Below are 18,580 nucleotides of genomic sequence, written 5' to 3'. Positions count from 1 at the left end.
TATCTGTCTAACATCTATCTATCTGTCTGTCTGTCTATCTATCTATCATCTAGCTATCTGTCTGTCTGTCTGTCTATCATCTATCTGTCTGTCTGTCTATCTATCATCTATCTATCTGTCTGTCTGTCTGTCTGTCTGTCTATCATCTATCTATCTGTCTGTCTGTCTGTCTCTGTCTGTCTATCTATCTATCATCTAGCTATCTGTCTATCATCTATCTATCTGTTTGTCTGCCTGTCTATCTATCTATCTATCATCTATCTGTCTGTCTGTCTGTCTATCTATCTATCTATCTATCTATCTATCTGCTTTACATATTATACATTTTAAAACTATAGATTGTCATCTGATTGACTCCATAACCACTCAGATGTCTATAAAAGACCTGTTTTTCAATCACACCAGTAGGCTAATGAGGAGTTAATGTAGCACACGTTCAGTTATATAGATTAATGTGTATATGGTGACAGTATGTTGTCACCTTGTACTGAAGATATGTAACCAGTGCTCTTTAACATTAAAAACGTAACATTATCTGTTTTATAAGCCTTATCATTTGTATTTATATTTTTGTTCAACAGAGACCAAGCAGGAGTTGGAGGACCTCACAGCTGACATTAAGAAGACAGCCAATAAAGTGCGCTCTAAATTAAAAGGTAAATTTTTTTTTTTTTTTTTTAAATGCAATTTTGGGTTGACTAACACATTTAGAATTGTGTATGCTTATTTTCAGAAAAAATGCAACAACAGTGAATATTTATGCGATAATAATCACTTTGGCTCATTTTCTGAAACAGTCTTAACATTCTCTAAACTGTGAGTGCAATTGTCACAACTGTTTTATGAGACATCACAACTCTATTGCCTGTTTGCAAAATGTAATAACTCACCCAAAACATTTAATTCATGCTTCAAAACCTAGTTATTGTGTCAGTAAATTGGCCAATGCCACCAAAATGAAGTTTTTTGTAAATGTGTGAGCCGTACTGGTCAAAATATTTAGATATTTTTTCACCATGGCAGTCAACCCTGGAAATGTTTGCTATATACACGTTTCATTTTTGTTCTACTTTTTTGTTGACACTGACTGCTTACTACACTATACAAGAATGTCAGTTTTGTCTAGCTGAGTGTTATTGTGTATCACACTGAGCTTTTTAGATCCCGATTTCAGAAGTAGGTTAAAGTGTACTGGGGAAAGTCAATACTGTACAATACTGTAGTATACAGAAAAGGATATGCACATTTGTATGTATACAGTAAATGTATTTTTGTAGCAATGTGTTACATGTAAACAGAAAATTCACATTTGCATGTCCATTTTTACACATTTCGTACATGTAAAGTCATATAGAGTGAACAGAAAACTGCCACAAAATGACATCCATGCAAAAAACAAATGCAAAAATGAAGAAAAAAAAAACCCCATGGTAGTTCTGTAAAAAACAATAAATTGTACCTCCTCACAGTACGTAACACTACAGGTTCCCATCTTCTTGGTGGACATCCTGTCGCTCTTGTTGGTCTGGCCAGAGATTTAGCAGACATCACAATCATTCCATGTCATAGATATTTATGGAATATACATGTATGTCTGACATATTTGATTATTGAATGGATCATTTTGCATGTGATGGCTCACACTATGAAATAATGTTTAGAAGTTGTGAAGAGTATGACAATTTCACTGAGAATCAGCTCATCGGTTTTGATCAGCAAGCCATGTGCATTTAGTTATTGTGCAAATTGTAGATAATTGTACTTACTCTTTTGCACACATGTGCCAAAACACGTGCAATTTGCTTTAAATGAATAAGAAATTCAAATCTAGTGTGAACAAGAAACTAATTGTTCAGAGATTTTAACATATTGTTTTGAAAAAAATTATTCTCATTTGAGAATTGAGCCAAAGCGATTGAGAAAAACTGCAATTTGATCAAAATTCATAGATACAATTTAACAAAAATGTTACAGCATTTATTAATCTTGGTTAATGTTAATTTCAGCATATACAGTACTTATACATTTTTAAAATCAAAAGTTGTATTTGTTAACATTAGTTCATGCATAGTTCATTTTTATTAACTAACATTAACAGTAGTTTAAATACTGTAAAAAATCTATACAAAATATAATGCATTAACTAATGGTAACGAATGGAACCTTTTTGTAAAGTGTTAGCCCCACTTCACCTTTAAGATCTAATAATGTGGCAGTGAAAATGTCACCTTACTCCTCACAGATATGATAAATGTTCTTAAATTACATTTTACTCTTTGAATCTAGTGTGAGAGAAATATAAAAGTTCAGGTCTGTTTGCAAGGTCTGTATGCAATTCATCAAGTAGGCAAAGCTAATTTAGGCACAATCTTTGATTCATAATGCAGCTACCTGAGGCTAAGGGAGTTGTGCAATAGAAAATCCTATACAAGTGAAGGGTGTGACTAATCGCATTTGAAGTGAATGTCACCCTAGAAACAACATATGGGTTCAAAGTTGCACCCCACCCCAACAACAAGTGAACATTTTCAGTAACTAACAGACTGACAATTTGAGAAAATTAAAAATGAGTTCTGATCTACAATAATTCATAATTTAATTTAATCTTTTCCACCATCTCTCTGACCCTTACAATTAAACAGCCTTTGCAACTGTACCTTTAAGACCTTTAAGCTATATATAAATCACCTATGTTATGATTGGCTAACCTCATAGATAATATTATCATTCATCAGGGCAGGCCAAGTAGTTGAACATTAGTAATAGTCAATACTTTGGGTCAGTTTTGACTAGTCTTGGATCAAGTGACTGATGTTGTGCTTCATCTATGGCTACAACAGCAGGAAATTTCCTATATCCACAAACTGCATCTCTGTGTATTTGCGAGTCATTTGTTTTCTATGGAACAGCCAAATATATTTGGAATTACGAGAATGAGAAAATAAATTGAAACTGGAGAGCTTTGCATTAACAGTACAAAGCACATTATACGGGACGAATTCTAGCATACTGCTCTGAGACCCCTGAAACGAATCAAGTGCTGCTCATGAGGCCGACAGAAAATATAAGCATGTCGCAAACTAGTCGTCTACTTTTCTCGACAACTAGTTTACGACGACCTGTGTCTCTTTCAGTACACAGCTCTTATTTGTTGCAATGTCTGGGGCAACATGTACTTTTAAAGTTCGATTTCAGTAAAACTAATTTGACTTTTTTAACATGTCATGTAAACTCTTTAGTCCAACGAAAACCATACCAGTATGATTTTTAAGTCAGAACAGAAAGAACTAGATAATGCAATTATAGCTCAGCTTCGTCGAGCATGTACATACACGTTAATTGGACAATTGGCCTCGGGGTTGTGCGCTTGCTCCGAAAGACAGAGTTGACACACAATGTGCAATTACCCCAGCGTATTAGACATCCTTTCTTCAAAAATTCAATTACGCATTGTGTCATGTATACTTGGACAGAAAGATGAAGACTGTTGCTTGACAACGCAATAACCCGCTGTAGCTCGATTATAACTGCACAAAACATACTGACTGATGGTCCGACTGATAGCAAGTTCATCTCTAGACTCTTCCTGATGTAACCAATGACAGATGGTTCACACTGCTCCATCACAAGTGAATAGTGTGTGAATACCATTGTCTTCTCAAGTGGACAGTGAGATCTACTGTCCTTCTGAGATTAAGAACTCGTTATTACAACTGGGACCACGTTGTCTGACACCTTGAGTGTATGCACTTTCATTGGAACAGCAATTACTTTCATGTCATCAGCAAATTTGATCACGTGGTAGTTGCTTTGCAACCATAGTAACTGTTGAAACCTGGTAACCATACTTTGACAGCTGCTATATGATATGTCAATATTTAGAGTGTGCTGAGTAGGTAATATTTCCCATGCTTACAGTATATTCATAAACTTGGATTTGGCATAGGAAAACTGAAGAGAATGTTCTAAAACAGTTTATTTCCGTTTTTCAGCAATCGAACAAAGTATCGAGCAGGAGGAGGGCTTGAACAGATCGTCTGCAGATTTGCGAATCCGCAAGACGCAGGTATGTGAAAGTTTGAATGTGAATCAAACAGGGTGAGATTTACGGGAGCTCAGGGCTCAAAAATGCCACCAAAAATGCCCTCAAAATACAAAATGTGGGGGTAAAAGATGCCCTCATAATGGATGTTTATTGATGTTATTAATATTCGATTATAGTCCTAGTTATTCATATTATGGCATAAAATAGTGTAAGTGGTAATAAATTCTCAATCTTAAGAATTTGTATTAATGAATCTAATAAATTGAAGTATTTGACATGAATGGAGGAAACAGACATTTTTAAATGTAAAAGTTTATTTATGAAACTGGAATCAAAACAATATTCCTTATATAGCTACTTTACAATACATTGATGAAATAATTGTGACGTCAAACAACAATCAACATTTAACAGGTGAATAGAAACCCTTTAAATGTATAAAGTAGGGCTGCACGATATGGAGGAAATATGTGATATGCGATAAGTAGCTGAATATGGCAATATTCAATATGCGATGCAATAATCCTATGATGACGTCATCGGAGCGTGCGGAATATTGGAACCCCCACCACTCAAATATATTGAAGTTTATCAGAAGTATAAAAAAAGGACTTATATCCCAGAGATCACAATCGTAGTTGTCTTTTGTTCCAAATTGCATATAGACTGCGTATAATATATACCGTTTTACCATTAGCTGCATATACACAAATGTGAAGCACTCCCATCAAAAGTCGGAAGTAGTTTTTGGAGAAACACAATTTTAGTCTTAGCTTTCAAATTGTCAATTTTATCACAAAATTCAATAATAAATGTTGTTTTGATGGTCTTTAAAATTTAGATTTGTGATATTTTAATAAATGTGATTGTAACACATCAATGGAAAGGAGGAGGCGAGAACCGGCTTGATAATATAAATAATAGTTTAATTATAAACTGAACCAAAAAGACAAACACACACAGGTGTCGGACAGCTGTCCGTAACTCTCTCTCTGTCGCACTGCCATCTCCAGTCGGTTAGGAGCCGGGTGTGTAGAATCACGACCCGGCCCCGCCCTCCGCCCTGCCACATTCCTCCCCCGTTCTCTCAGGCCGGGGAGCCCCCAGCATGACGTACATCCCCCCCTCTTTCCCTGGGGGAGGGTGTGCCTTCCGCCCCGTCTGCCGGGATCAGGAGAGGGGACAAGGGGAGGGAAACAAAACAAATGTGGCACCTACACGCCGTAACGGCTATCATGCCAAATTAACAAAAACATTTAAAAAGAGAGGGAAAAAGCCAACACAGAGCAGCAGGGGAGAGAGAGAGAAAATAAAATTCAATTGCCGGTTCTCCGATACACCGTAGCCTGGTCTTCAGCCACTCCTCCACCTTTTGGTGGATGACAGCCGCACCTCCCCAGGCGGTTCGGAGGCAGTCCTCCAGTCCCTGGCAGACGGAATGCCCCGCTGCGTTTTCGGTGGAAGGAAGGCTCTCCCCTGCCCCTGGCAGCGGTTCTCCCGCTCCAGGCGGTCAGCCAGGAGCCCCTCCCCACTCACGGTCGGCGGTCTCAGACCAGGCCGTGTTTCAGCGGCTGGTAGGGGTCTCCTCCGCCCCTGACTGCTCCAGGGGGTCGGTTAGGAGCCCCTCCTCCCCTCGTAGTTGGCGGCCGTTCCTCCACTTCCAGGCAGCCGGGCTCCTCCGTCCCCCGGCGGATGGCCGCGACTGCTCCGTTGGGGTGGATGGTAGTGGCGAGGACTCTACTACGGCACATCCCTCCTCATTCCCGGGTTTCGGCACCAGTGTCACACATCAATGGAAAGGAGGAGGCGAGAACCGGCTTGATAATATAAATAATAGTTTAATTATAAACTGAACCAAAAAGACAAACATACACAGGTATCGGACAGCTGTCCGTAACCCTCTCTCTGTCGCACTGCCGTCTCCAGTCGGCCCTTATTCCTCTCGGGCTAATCAGCCTGATTAGGAGCCGGGTGTGTAGAATCACGACCTGGCCCCGCCCTCCGCTCTGCCACAATGATATATTGTGCAGCCCTAGTATAAAGTAACACTTTCAAAGTCTAAGGATAAGATAAATAAAACAACGATTACATCTTCATTGTTTATCATGTAATATTTTGCATCGTTGCTGCTTAAATACACATTTCATGGCATAATTAATCATATATGACATTGTCAAGACTTAAAAATTATTTTCGTGGTGACGGTAGAACCGGAAAGAGTTGTCGCAGAGCGTTTGATTGCAAACCATAATTTCATCTAATTATGATCTTTTTTCCCCTAACAATAATCGTATTGTGTTTTTCAGTTGAGTCATCTTAAAGGTGCTCTCTTTTCTTGGTTATCTACATTTGAAATTATAGAAAATATATATATATATTCAAAAAATAAATCACTTGGAAATAATCATATTTTGAAAGCTTTATAAAAGTCATCACGTTGTTGTAAATAATGTTTCTCTAAAATGAAAGCGATATTCAAAAAATGGGATATCGGGATATTTATTATGTTCTTTGAAAGGCAGAGACAATCACACTTCCTGTGACCTCTGCCCTCCCACTGAGGAGCTCTGTGAAACACCTTCCTTAGTGCCATCTGCTGTTTAGAAAGAGAACCAGAGTGGTAGCCTCTCAAACTGCAGCAAAAGCAGGACCCTATTTTCACAGCAATCACTCCAAGCCCACAATATTATCCTGAGCCGCCTACTGTTTGCGAGTACATTCACATACCGATCTGCTAAATGGAGAAAAAAAAACCAGCAAGGTTTTCACATCCCTAACCCCCTCTACCTTATTCCCACAGCATTCCACACTGTCACGCAAGTTTGTGGAAGTGATGACAGAGTACAACACCACGCAGTCCAAATACAGGGACCGCTGCAAGGATCGCATTCAGAGACAACTGGAAATTAGTGAGCTTCGCAAGCACGAACACACCCACACGCATGCACGAACACAGGCTGAAAAGCATCCTCCACATTACTGGAATGAAGATTTAAAAACTCTTAAACACAATATTAAGATATCCCAGAATACAACATAATGATACCATGTACTTCTAATAACTTTAATTAGCTGGCAGAACAACTACCAATGAGGAACTGGAAGACATGTTGGAGAGTGGGAAGCTTGCCATCTTCACTGACGATGTGAGTTTAATAGTCGACAATCATTTGATATTAAAAGGAATATTTAGCTTACAAATGAAAATTCTGAGTGAATTCTTCTCATGTTGTTCCAACATTGTTATATTTTATAAATTCTATGAAGCACACAGGATATAAGGCAGAATTTCAGAGCTTCTCGTTTCCATACGGGGAAAGAAACTGTTGACTAACACTGCCAAGCTCCAAAAAGGACAAAAAAGCACTATAAAAGTATCATTAAAGTAGTCCATACAACTCATGCAGTCTTCAGAAGTCTTATGATAGCTTTGTGTGAGGAATAGTCATTGTCCACTTTCATTGTATGGAAAAAGAGCATCTCCTTTTGTATGGAAAAGAGCTTCTTATTTTGTGTTTCACTCAAGAAACAAAATAATATAGGGTATGAACGACATGAGGGTCGTTAACAAAATTGTCACTTTTAGGTGAACTATTCCTTTGATTTTACTATGACTTTAGTCTCTGAATAGTCTCATAGAATCATAATCAGTAAAATTTCATGATTTGTTGTCTGTTACAATTATATTTTGTATGGTAAAAAGAATTGTCTTCTAGGAGTGAACCATCCTTGCTTGTTGTGCAAATGCATGTTTAATAGCAGTAACTTGCTGTCGTTAACCTGTCTCTCAAATTCTCTGTTGAACAGATCAAAATGGACTCCCAGATGACCAAGCAAGCTCTAAACGAGATTGAAACTCGACACACCGAGATCATTAAACTGGAGAACAGCATCCGTGAGCTGCACGACATGTTCGTGGACATGGCCATGCTGGTGGAGAGCCAGGTAAAACAAAGAATGAAATATACCGACTTTTAAATGTCACTTTTGTGTCAGTGAAGGGCACTGTGGGCCGGGAAGGGATCACTATTCATAAGGTCGCTCCAAACACAAGTGAGCAATGGAATCCCGTTACAAAGGTCACTTCCACCAGGCTGTTAGCAAAGTTTCGTCACTCTACGAAAGTAATTTTGCCTGTTTGTGATCATGTTATTGAGTGTGGCAATTCCTCGCCAAAAGCTGAAGTTAAGCTCTATCAACAGCATCTGAACTCTTTTATTCTATTAAATCCCTATAGAAAAAAGAATGGGAAAATACTTCAGGAACCAAGACATCTGAAAAAGTGGATGAGCACTGTGGTGCTTACTTGCCAAAACAATCTTAACAGCTATAAATACTAATTTCGCTGCTGCATCGTCAGGGTAACATTCCCATTTAAAATTAACAGGCTGCATATGTACCAATGGGCCACATATGAGACTCTGAACCCTTTAGAGTCAGTTTATAAGGGACAGTGATGCTCACTTTCAAATGTAATTTTCTGACTAAGGCCACTGGAAATTGTTTACGTGACAGTATGAATGGCATCTTGTTAAGTTACAAGGACAGTTCCCCTTGTGCAACCTGGGGTTAAGTGCTTGCTCAAGGTGATGCTTGAGTACGTGCCCTTGAGCAAGCACAACAGAATAAGATTACTGCACTGTAGCTTAAAGCATAATCAAATTAGCCTAAATATTTAAGAAGCTAATTAAATATGAGTATGTTGATATTTTGAATTTTTTTTGTATCTGTGTCAATCTCAGGGAGAGATGATTGACAGAATTGAATATAACGTGGAACACTCTGTGGACTATGTAGAGAGAGCAGTTTCTGACACCAAGAAGGCTGTCAAATACCAGAGTCAGGCACGCAAGGTAAGACACAAACATGCTGTCCCTTTCAGCTGTTACACCTGACCTCATTATATGCCCTTTATGTACAATGATTCGTGCTTTCAGTGCCTAGAGGATATACCAGGGCTTAGTCATAAGTTGTCATATTCCATGTTTAACAAAAACAAGAGGAGCATTTTTTAAATGATTCCTAAACACTCTTATGACTTAAACCAGTGGTTCTCAGCTAGTGGGTTGCAACCCAAAATGAGCCGCAGGTCTGTTCTGAAAGGGTAGTAGACAGCCGGGGAAAACAATGCTAAATGAAAATGATGAAAATCAATTAACCATATAATAGTGCATTTACAACCCCAATTCAGGAAAAGCTGGAACTGTATGGGAAAAAAAGGAGTGATTTGTAAATTCTAAACATCCTATGCTATATTAAAAGCAGTACAATAGCACATTATTTAATATTTTACCTTTTAATTTGTACATTCTCTCCCCTTTTTCTCCCCAATTTGGAATTCCCAATGTGCTCTAACTCCTCGTGGTGGCTTAGTGAGTCGCCTCAATCCAGGTGGCAGAGGGCGAATCTCAGTTGCCTCCGCGTCTGAGACTGTCAATCCGCGCATCTTATCACATGGCTTGTTGAGCGCGTTACCGTGGAGACATAGCGCATGGAGGCTTCACGTTGTTCTCCGCAGCATCCACACACAACTCGCGCCCCACTGAGAGCGAACCACATTATAGCGACCACGAGGAGGTTACCCCATGTGACTCTACCCTCCCTAGCAACCGGGCCAGTTTGGTTGCTTAGCAGACCTGGCTTTTACCTGGGGAATTTAATTGTTATGGGTTTTTGAAAATATACACTCATTTCAAATCAGTTGATTGCAACACGCTCCAAAAAAGCTGAGACGGGCAATTTAGGACTCATAACAGTCTAAAAAGTTGAAATAACAGGAATCCAGTCAAATCTCAGTGTGTAAAGGGCAATGCCAAAAACCACTTCTGAATGCATGTGATCTCTGTTCACTGTCTTAAAAAACTTCATATATCTGTAATGGGTATCATGACATGGGCTCAGGAATACTTCGGTAAACCTTTGTCAGTCAACACCATTCACCGCTGCATTCACAGATGCAAGATAAGACTTTAATATGAAAAGCAGAAGCTATACATCAACACTGTCTAGAAGCACCACCAACTTATCTGGGCTCAGCCTCATCTGAGACGGAAAGTTGAATAGTGGAATCGAATGGTTTTGTGGTCCGACAAGTCCACATTTCAAATAGTTTTTGGAGAAAACAGTCGTTGTGTTCTCCGGGCCAAAGAGGAAAAGGACCATCCAAGCTGTTATCAGTGTCAGGTCCAAAAGCCAGTGTCTGTCTTGGTATGTCAGTGCCTTTGGCATGGGTAACTTTCACATCTGTGTGGGCACCATTAATGCAGAAAGATATGTTCACATTTTGGAGCAACATATGCTGCCATCCAGACGCCATCTTTTTAAGGGATGTCCCAGCATTCTCCAGCAGAACAACACCAAAGGCAACAATAAAAAAATTAAATAATAATTCGCAAGGTAAAACATCAAATAATGTGTTGTTGTAGTGCTTTTAATATAGCACAGGGTGAATATAATTTACAAATCAATGTCCCAACAGAACTGGGGTTGTAAAATTGCAAATAATAGGGAGGAGAAAACGCTTCCCATATCTTTTGTTGTTAACGCCAAAATAAGCAGATGCCCACATCATTGAAAACCATGAACCAAACAACAACCAAAATTACATTAAATATAGTTTACCCATTTGGTTTTGTGTTGGGTAGGCACTTGACATAAAAATGGGTTCTGAAGCAAAACCAGTTGAGAACCACAGACTTAAACCATGCAAGAAAAAACTAGATTGTGCAATTAGCACTCATAGGTTCCTCAACAGATGTTGTCTACACCCAGCAAACATTTGCTGGTGAACTCCCAGAACCCCTTGACAGTTTTGCTGCTTCTGGCTAACGGCCATTGGTCCAAAAGCCACAGATAGCTCTCTCATGGTGGTATGCCACCTATTTCGATGCTTTTTGTTTCACTTGAGTCAAACTGCAGATTTTGTGTGGTTGCCTTTTAGTGAACCACTGGTTAAATGATAATTCATCCATTGCCAATTCCATTACAGAAAATGGCCCACCATTTTCTTACAACATTATCTTTACATGTTATGAAAAGGTTTGTCATCTTAATTGTTACAGCAATATCCTGTAGCTTTAATTCTCCTTTCATAAACCAAATGTTGCAATAAACAGATCCATGAAATCAGTTATTAAACTGAACCTGAATGTTTACATGAATATTGGATACATTTCAATTTTTTGATTGGCATCAAAATCTGCATGTTTCATTTTACGCAGTTTTATGTCTGCAGCATGACCAATCAAGCTTTTTAATAGTAGCCACAAGCATTTCAATTTAATGTTCATTCTGTTAGGCTTTTCATTACTCTCAAGATATTTTAGCAGAAACATCTGAGATGTTAATACTTAGATTTAACAAAACCGAGAACCCCATTAAGTCTTTTGAGCCATGAAAGAGTAACCTCTGAGCAATAACATTTTCTTCTGGGTGTATACTACTGTATGCTGCCATCTAAAAAAATGTCTTTTATTTAATAGCCATAGAGCCCAGAACTTATAACTGAGTAGCTAGATGAACAAAACAAGACTGATGTTCTGTTGGCTTGTTGTTTACACATCTCTCTGACTTCCTTCCTTCCTTCCTTCTCTCCCTCTGCAGAAGAAGATCATGATCATCATTTGCTGTGTAATTTTGGGAGTGGTTTTGGCGTCCACTATCGGAGGAACCCTGGGCTTCTAATCGACCTGAAGACAGACGAACACTTGAAAAGAGTGTTTTATCCACTTAAAACATGAGATAAGGAAACTGTCTTAAAACGGGGGTTGGATATGGTTAAAAATCTAATATTCAAAACAAACAAAAAATAAATAACAAAGGAGATGTTACATACTAACAGATTTAAATATATTCAAAAGTGGGTTCAAATAAACATATTTACAAACTGTACATGTATATGTATTGAACATAAAAGCAGCACATGGGTTACTACCTGTAAAGGAATACAAATCAACTTTTGTTATTTTCTTTTATTTTTTTAGCTGTGCTTTCATTTGGGGGGTGGGGGGGGGCCGCGACTGCTAAATTGTTTTATGTTCCGGCAGAACATGGTGTTTGGCAAACCATTATAGCATTAAGAAACATACCTAGATATTTATACATTGTAGAATTAGTCAGATTTCAATGGCCTAAAGTGGTTGCTTACATTCAAATGAAATCTCTCTCTATTACGTTGTTAGCCGATTTATTACCGATCATTAACATCCAGTGACATCGGAGTGTTACAGTGAGTGTAACAGCACTATTAACCTCATAGCTGAATTTCTGTCTTAATAGTTTTTGTGGGCAACCTTAAACAAGCAAAGAAAAAAGAACTAGGATCTAAGAAGCACATAAATAAATTATTGAAAGTCATGACATCAACAAGTTTGTACATAAAGATGATGATTTTTTTTTTGTTGTTGTTGTGGCCTTGCCAACATCTTCATTTGCTGTACATTAGATAGTAGACAGTGAAGGACCTGATGTTTCACATTTTAAATGTCGCGACATTTTTACGCATTTAGAAAGTTACAATGGGAGGGTGTAGGGTGGCATTGCGCAAACTGTTAAACTATGCAGTTTTGATAGTGAATTGCCCCTGATTTTTTTATTAAAATGCGCAAGAGGAACTAAGAGAAAGGGAATAATTAAGAAAGAGACACAATGACTACATTGTTCTCAAGACTTCATATTTAAAATAAGGAAAGTTTTGAAAAATATATTAGGACATTTTAATACTTGAAGCAATGCCTTGCCTAAACATTATATTCTGGAAGGTGGTTAGTTCTGCTGAAATATTTTATGTTAGTTTACAGCTCATCATTTGTTTTACTCTTTTTTTGTTTTTCATAAATTGCATATTTATTTACATTTGCTTTAATATAAATGAAAAGTTTGAACAGAACATTTTTTGCTTTTGAGGGATTGATTAGAGTTGAGACTTTGCTTGATGTTTTTCACCTTGGTGCTAGTTAATGGAGATGGAGGCTTATTAAATGATACATTTTGAAACTAGAGACAGGATAAACACCCTTTATTTAATACTACGTATCTGAAACACTAGATTGGGTCAGTACAGACCCTGATGATGCTTTCAGTGGGCGCGTATGCATTCCTCAGTTCAGTTGAAGAAACGTGTGTAGTAAGATTTATTAATGGGTATGTTACAGTAACTGATTAAAAACACTTGTTATGCAGTCACTAAATATGGAGACAAATTTTATATTACATAAAATAAATCCATACGTAAATTTAGCTCAGAACGCCCATCCTAGCAGTTCCCTTAAAGGGAGACAATCCCTTGTCAGGATTTCAAGATAACACTAGCTTAGAATAAGAAGCTTAGATTTTGCCATGTTTCTGTCCAAAGATTTTGTTGAAATACAAATCAAACAGCTGTATTACTCTATACATTGTTTCCCTTTGATTGATTTATTTGATTTATTGGACAGAAAGTGCCAGCTCGGTTCATTATGTACTGCTTGATTTAAATTCAAGGGCTAAAATTCAAAACCAAACTTTAGCTCTGTTTTTTGCTTTTGTTGACACCAAATTCACAATCCCTCTTCGCTTGATTCAGATTAGTGTCAGACTTTGAGAGATTACACACTTAGAAAGCCCTTGTCCTCATTCTCATTACGTTAAAGAACACGCACAACTGAACCAACTCTGAAAGTGCACTCCTCTTTTTCTTTCTTTTTTTTTTAACTATTGAATTCATTTTCTGCATACTGCCTGTCACAGAATATATAACAGGAGCCCCCCCAGCCCCACCACCCCCTTACCTACCCAAAGCAAAGTAGTAGGGTACAAGAATGAATTGGGGATAAAAACTGTACACTTTTTACAAAGCCTGAGGCAGCGGGCCGGGACTATTTTGCTTTAATCATTCCAGTAACGTCCAGCATGTTTTCTTTGAAACTTCTGTGTATTTAGTGTCAAATCACTTACATGTATGGTAAAATGAGGTAAATATGTATGTCGGTGTTGTTTTTAGTTGAAGATATAGCTGGAAGGCCCTTATTTGTTAACGCATGCAACTTTCGCTTTGTTAGTTTGCATGGCTCTCGATCATGTGCGCACTTTACAATCAAAGAAAACAATGTCTTATGCCGCCACATTTTTTGGGTTGTACTGTTCTTCGTTTCATTTCAATGTTTGTTTTTTTCATTTACGACTATTTATTATTGATCTCTAGGGGTTGGCTGGAAGGGGGATTGACATATTTTAATAGTTCCCCTAACAATGCTGGAGTTTTACCATAGTCCCTGGTGGATGTGTACATGAATACAAAATCCCTGTTTGTTGTCGCATATTTTGTTCCTTGCTACGTCCATGGTGTAAAACTACATATCCCCCCCTCCTCCTGCCCCTCTGGAAACACTCTGTGTGAAACCATTTTTTGCGCATCTTATTCATTTCCCCTCTTCCGGATGTTTTCCCAACTTGATTGTTGTGCTTAACTGGTGATGATATGTGAATTCTTTCGTAAAGATAATATTCTTTATCGTGAGTCGTGTGCTGCAGTGTCGAATTGTGCAACTCAAAGGCCATGTGTGCGTGCCCTTCCGCATCTTTCCTTTTTTACGTACACGTTGCTGTATATGTGAGCATGAGCATTTGTGTGTGTGGTTGTGTGTGTGTGTGTGTGTGTGTGTGTGTGCTTGTTTGCTGTTGGAGCCCTTGGTCGCACCGGATCACTAACCGTTGTCAGGCGCAAGGGCTTTCTCTGGTCCGCAGGTTTGTGGTATGCAACTATAGCATTCCAGTTTTGTGCCGACTTCATTCAAATGTTAAGAAAAGTAATAAGACTAAAAAGCCAAAGCGTTATGCGAGTACAGAGCACAATGTTACAGTCAATTGTATTGTGTAGTCCTCCCCGCCTGTACATCTTGTGAACTATCTTGCGTAGACATTATTATGTTTTCAATTCCGCTGCATTCAAACTACACAGTTCTCAATAAAAAGGTTTTGAATTTGTTCCTTTATTTATGAGTTTTGAAGAATATATGTATAATGTATACTACACAAGCTTGTTCGTTTTAAAGCACTTTCTCCAAAAACAGCTTCGTACAAAACTAATATCTCCCAACAATGTTCCAATTTTTGTGTGTCTGTTTTAGCCCCAAGTTTGCTGTTATGTTGCCCTTTTACCCTTGTTCAACTCACTTGCATTGCTTCCTCTGTGCTGGCAGTACATTAGACATAGACATTTGGTCAGCTCTGGTTAAAATTTAAAAAAAAAACAATTAAATAAAAATGGTGTAATAACATGGGCACACATCTGGATGGAAGTTTTCTCAGTTGTCTTATTTTCATTTTTTCAACACTGTTTTGGATGTTCGTCACACGAACACTGATATGACCAGACAGCACTGGCATAACACAGCACATTGAGAAGGCATTTTGTAAATGAGTGATAATTATAAACTAATTTTATATATATATATATATATATATATATATATATATATATATATATATATATATATATATATATATATATATATATAAATATATATAAGAAAAAAAACAATGTATCTTTTAGAGTTTATCTGTATAATAGTCTTTTTGGGTGGGGTTGTTGAGTGCCTCAATATTGCAGGTAATAAAAAAATCCCTTACACTCAATCTACGTTGCAAGCGAGCGATGAGACATGACAAAAGCTAGACCGTTTCCGTTATAATCAACAAAGCTGTATACTCTGCAAGAATGCAACTTAACAGCTTTGTTGATTAAAATGAGAGTGATCTAATTCACTCACTCTCGTGATACAACCAGTATTTTCTTTAGCTGTCTTGTCGATATATTGCACCCGACAAACAGCTCTCAAAGACGTTTGTTACGATAAACAAATGTCTTCTTCTTTGTACACAGCTAATACAAATGAGCACCCTGCAATTGTGATTTTCTCAACAGCCCCAGCCACAATACTCCTTATTTTAATAACCTTTTGTGTCATTCCTTTTATGTATATTCCCATTAAACTTCATACCAGTATTCTTGTTTTAGTGTTAGATTTAGGATGAGGAAATGGTTTGTAGAGATGGTGCTCAAACTGTGATGTCAGCAAAATGATCATCATCTGCATGGTTATTACAAAGGACGACCTGCGATGATGTGATGAATATATTATTATAATTAGCTGGGGAAGACGCCGTAAACATTGGCTGACAGGATGGGGATGACATAATTGAATTATACCATTATCAAATGTGATGAATTATATGACTACGATGATTTAAAGAATCCCGAGAAGTTGTGTTATATTAGTGGTAATATTGAATGCTCGCGATTTTGTCAATCTGAACTGAATCTTTGTCTTGTAATTATTGTAAATATTTCAAAGAGAGAAAAAAGACTTGCATGTCCATGTATAAAACTACTAAAATATTTCCTGTCAAAGTTGTGAGGTTGATTGGTTTGTTTTTTCTTTGCCCTGGTCAGCTTTTTACTATTGACCGCTCGCTCATCTTAAAGCAACATCTTTCGTTTTTGATGATGTCAGGGGTGCTCTATTACGGAGAAAAGTGGAACAACGCTTTACCATCAGATTCAATACAATATTGTGTTAACTCAGAGAGCCGTTAGCGATTCAACTCTGAGCAAAAGTGCTTCCCTCCATGTATGCCATCTATAGGTCTACAGGTCAAATGTACACATCACCATCCGTAGCTTCCAGGCACTTTGAAAGTTTGACCACTTTTTCTTGCCTTTAACGCCGTTGCAGAGGACAAACACATTGGGAATGTCAAATTTATATCAATTTATGTACAGGGGGCCTTATTCATCTCTTAGAAATCTATTCGTATGTAAACTGTCCCATTGAATTGAATGCAAGTATGCAGAAATTTGTTATTGTTTTCTGAATGAGGCCCATTGCGTGGTGTATGTTAGGACACCTTTGCAATTGGTGTTGGTTAGTGTTGTAGATACATTTTAGAGAGTGCATCGATTGTAGCATGACAAACTCGAAAGCTCTGATGTAGTTGCGTGTATTATCCTGGTCAGGGGATGATTCAATAAACTCTGTTCGCATACAAAGAATATCGCTCTGTCTTGAACGACTTGGAACATGAAGGTAGAATGAGACAACAATGAAAAAATGCTCAATAAAGCAAGCAGAACAACACTCATCTGTGCAATACAAAGAAAAGGGCTTTCTCACACATGCATACAAAAGCAGTTGATGGATGCTGACTTGTGGGAAACTGCAGCCACTTACCCTGGTTCCAACCGTTGATTTATGTGTTGCCAAATGACTTCTTGCCCACTAGGATCTAAGTTGAAAGTGCAATCAGGGCAGAATCCACAATGCGATGGGCACCGAGGATGGGAAGGAAGAAATTAAATCGATTTCTGCAACTTTGACTGGAATTGCAACTTCTGTCTTTTATTTTCTGTGTGTGTATGTGTGTACCGTATTGTAAAAAAAAAAAAAAGGAAAAAGATACAAACAAACAACCTAATTGTCCCTCTCTTCCCTCTCTCTTGTAATACTGTTTGCTGTTCTGTTTGGTTAGTGTGGCGTACCAGTATCCCTCTCCTCTCCTAAACCCTTTGCTATCTTCCTCCCTTCTCTCACGATCTCTCTACCCTCTTTTCTCCATGGATCTTTAAGATGAGAACTCTATGCAGATGCTGTCTTTTATAAGTGTCAAAATTTTAAGTTGAAATGAAAATTAAAAAAGAAAAACCCCAACAAACAGATATTATGAACTGAAACAAAAAATAAAGAAAAACGATTGTCCAGTGTACAACTGCTGTTGTCGTCTTCCCTACTTTTTCTCCTTTCTCATTTCAATTTATTGAAATGCTCAAATCACGGGCAGAGATTTATGAGGGGTGGGGAATGTAAATAAAACTAAAGAAAACTAATGCATTTCAAATTTAGTTTTTATTATATACAGTATATTATAATACTGTATAAAAATTCATTCTTATAAAATTGGAATCAAAGCCTACTGTTGGCTATAGAACTGTTGTCATGTATTGGGTTGGTAGGCAGAAGCTGTTTGGACAGGACTAGATTTCTGTGAGAAGGTTTGGAAAATTTTTGTTTTGCAGGCTTACTTTGTGATTTCAGTTCCATCCGAATTGAACACATCTCTGTTTTTCTCGCACAACTTGGGGGAAAAAATACAGAAAAAGAATTAATTTGTTACAATTAATATATACAGTTGAAGTCAGAAGTTTACATACACCTTAGCCAAATACATTTAAACTCAGTTTTTCACAAGTCATAACATTTAATCATTGTCCATTTGGAAGACCCATTTGCAACTGAGCTTTAACCTCCTGGCTGAAGTCTTGAGATGTTGCTTCAATATTTCCACATAAATTTCCTTCCTCATGATGCCATCTATTTTGTGAAGTGCACCAGTCCCTCCTGCAGCAAAGCACCACCACAACATGATGCTGCCACCCCCATGCTTCACGGTTGGGATGGTGTTCTTCAGCTTGCAAGCCTCAACCTTTTTCCTCCAAACATAATGATGGTTTTTATGGCAGTTCAATTTTTTGTTTCATTTGACCAGAGGACATTTCTCCAA

General features: G+C 37.8%; 1 protein-coding gene across 1 annotated transcript in view; it reads left to right on the top strand.

Annotated features, from left to right (window-relative positions):
- LOC127420846 (syntaxin-1B) overlaps window positions 1–17,788 on the top strand; it is a 71,223-nt gene extending 53,435 nt beyond the window's left edge. Inside the window, exons 4-10 of the mRNA XM_051663408.1 lie at window positions 582–656; window positions 3,993–4,066; window positions 6,846–6,954; window positions 7,118–7,191; window positions 7,853–7,990; window positions 8,788–8,898; window positions 11,648–17,788. Coding sequence (XP_051519368.1) covers window positions 582–656; window positions 3,993–4,066; window positions 6,846–6,954; window positions 7,118–7,191; window positions 7,853–7,990; window positions 8,788–8,898; window positions 11,648–11,728 — 662 coding nt within the window. The 3' untranslated portion in view covers window positions 11,729–17,788. The remainder of the gene's footprint in view (window positions 1–581; window positions 657–3,992; window positions 4,067–6,845; window positions 6,955–7,117; window positions 7,192–7,852; window positions 7,991–8,787; window positions 8,899–11,647) is intronic.
- Window positions 17,789–18,580: the final 792 nt, after the last annotated feature.

This window comes from Myxocyprinus asiaticus, chromosome 30, assembly GCF_019703515.2.
Source record: "Myxocyprinus asiaticus isolate MX2 ecotype Aquarium Trade chromosome 30, UBuf_Myxa_2, whole genome shotgun sequence".
Taxonomy (NCBI): Eukaryota; Metazoa; Chordata; class Actinopteri; order Cypriniformes; family Catostomidae; genus Myxocyprinus; species Myxocyprinus asiaticus.
This window is presented reverse-complemented; position numbering and strand designations above follow the sequence as displayed.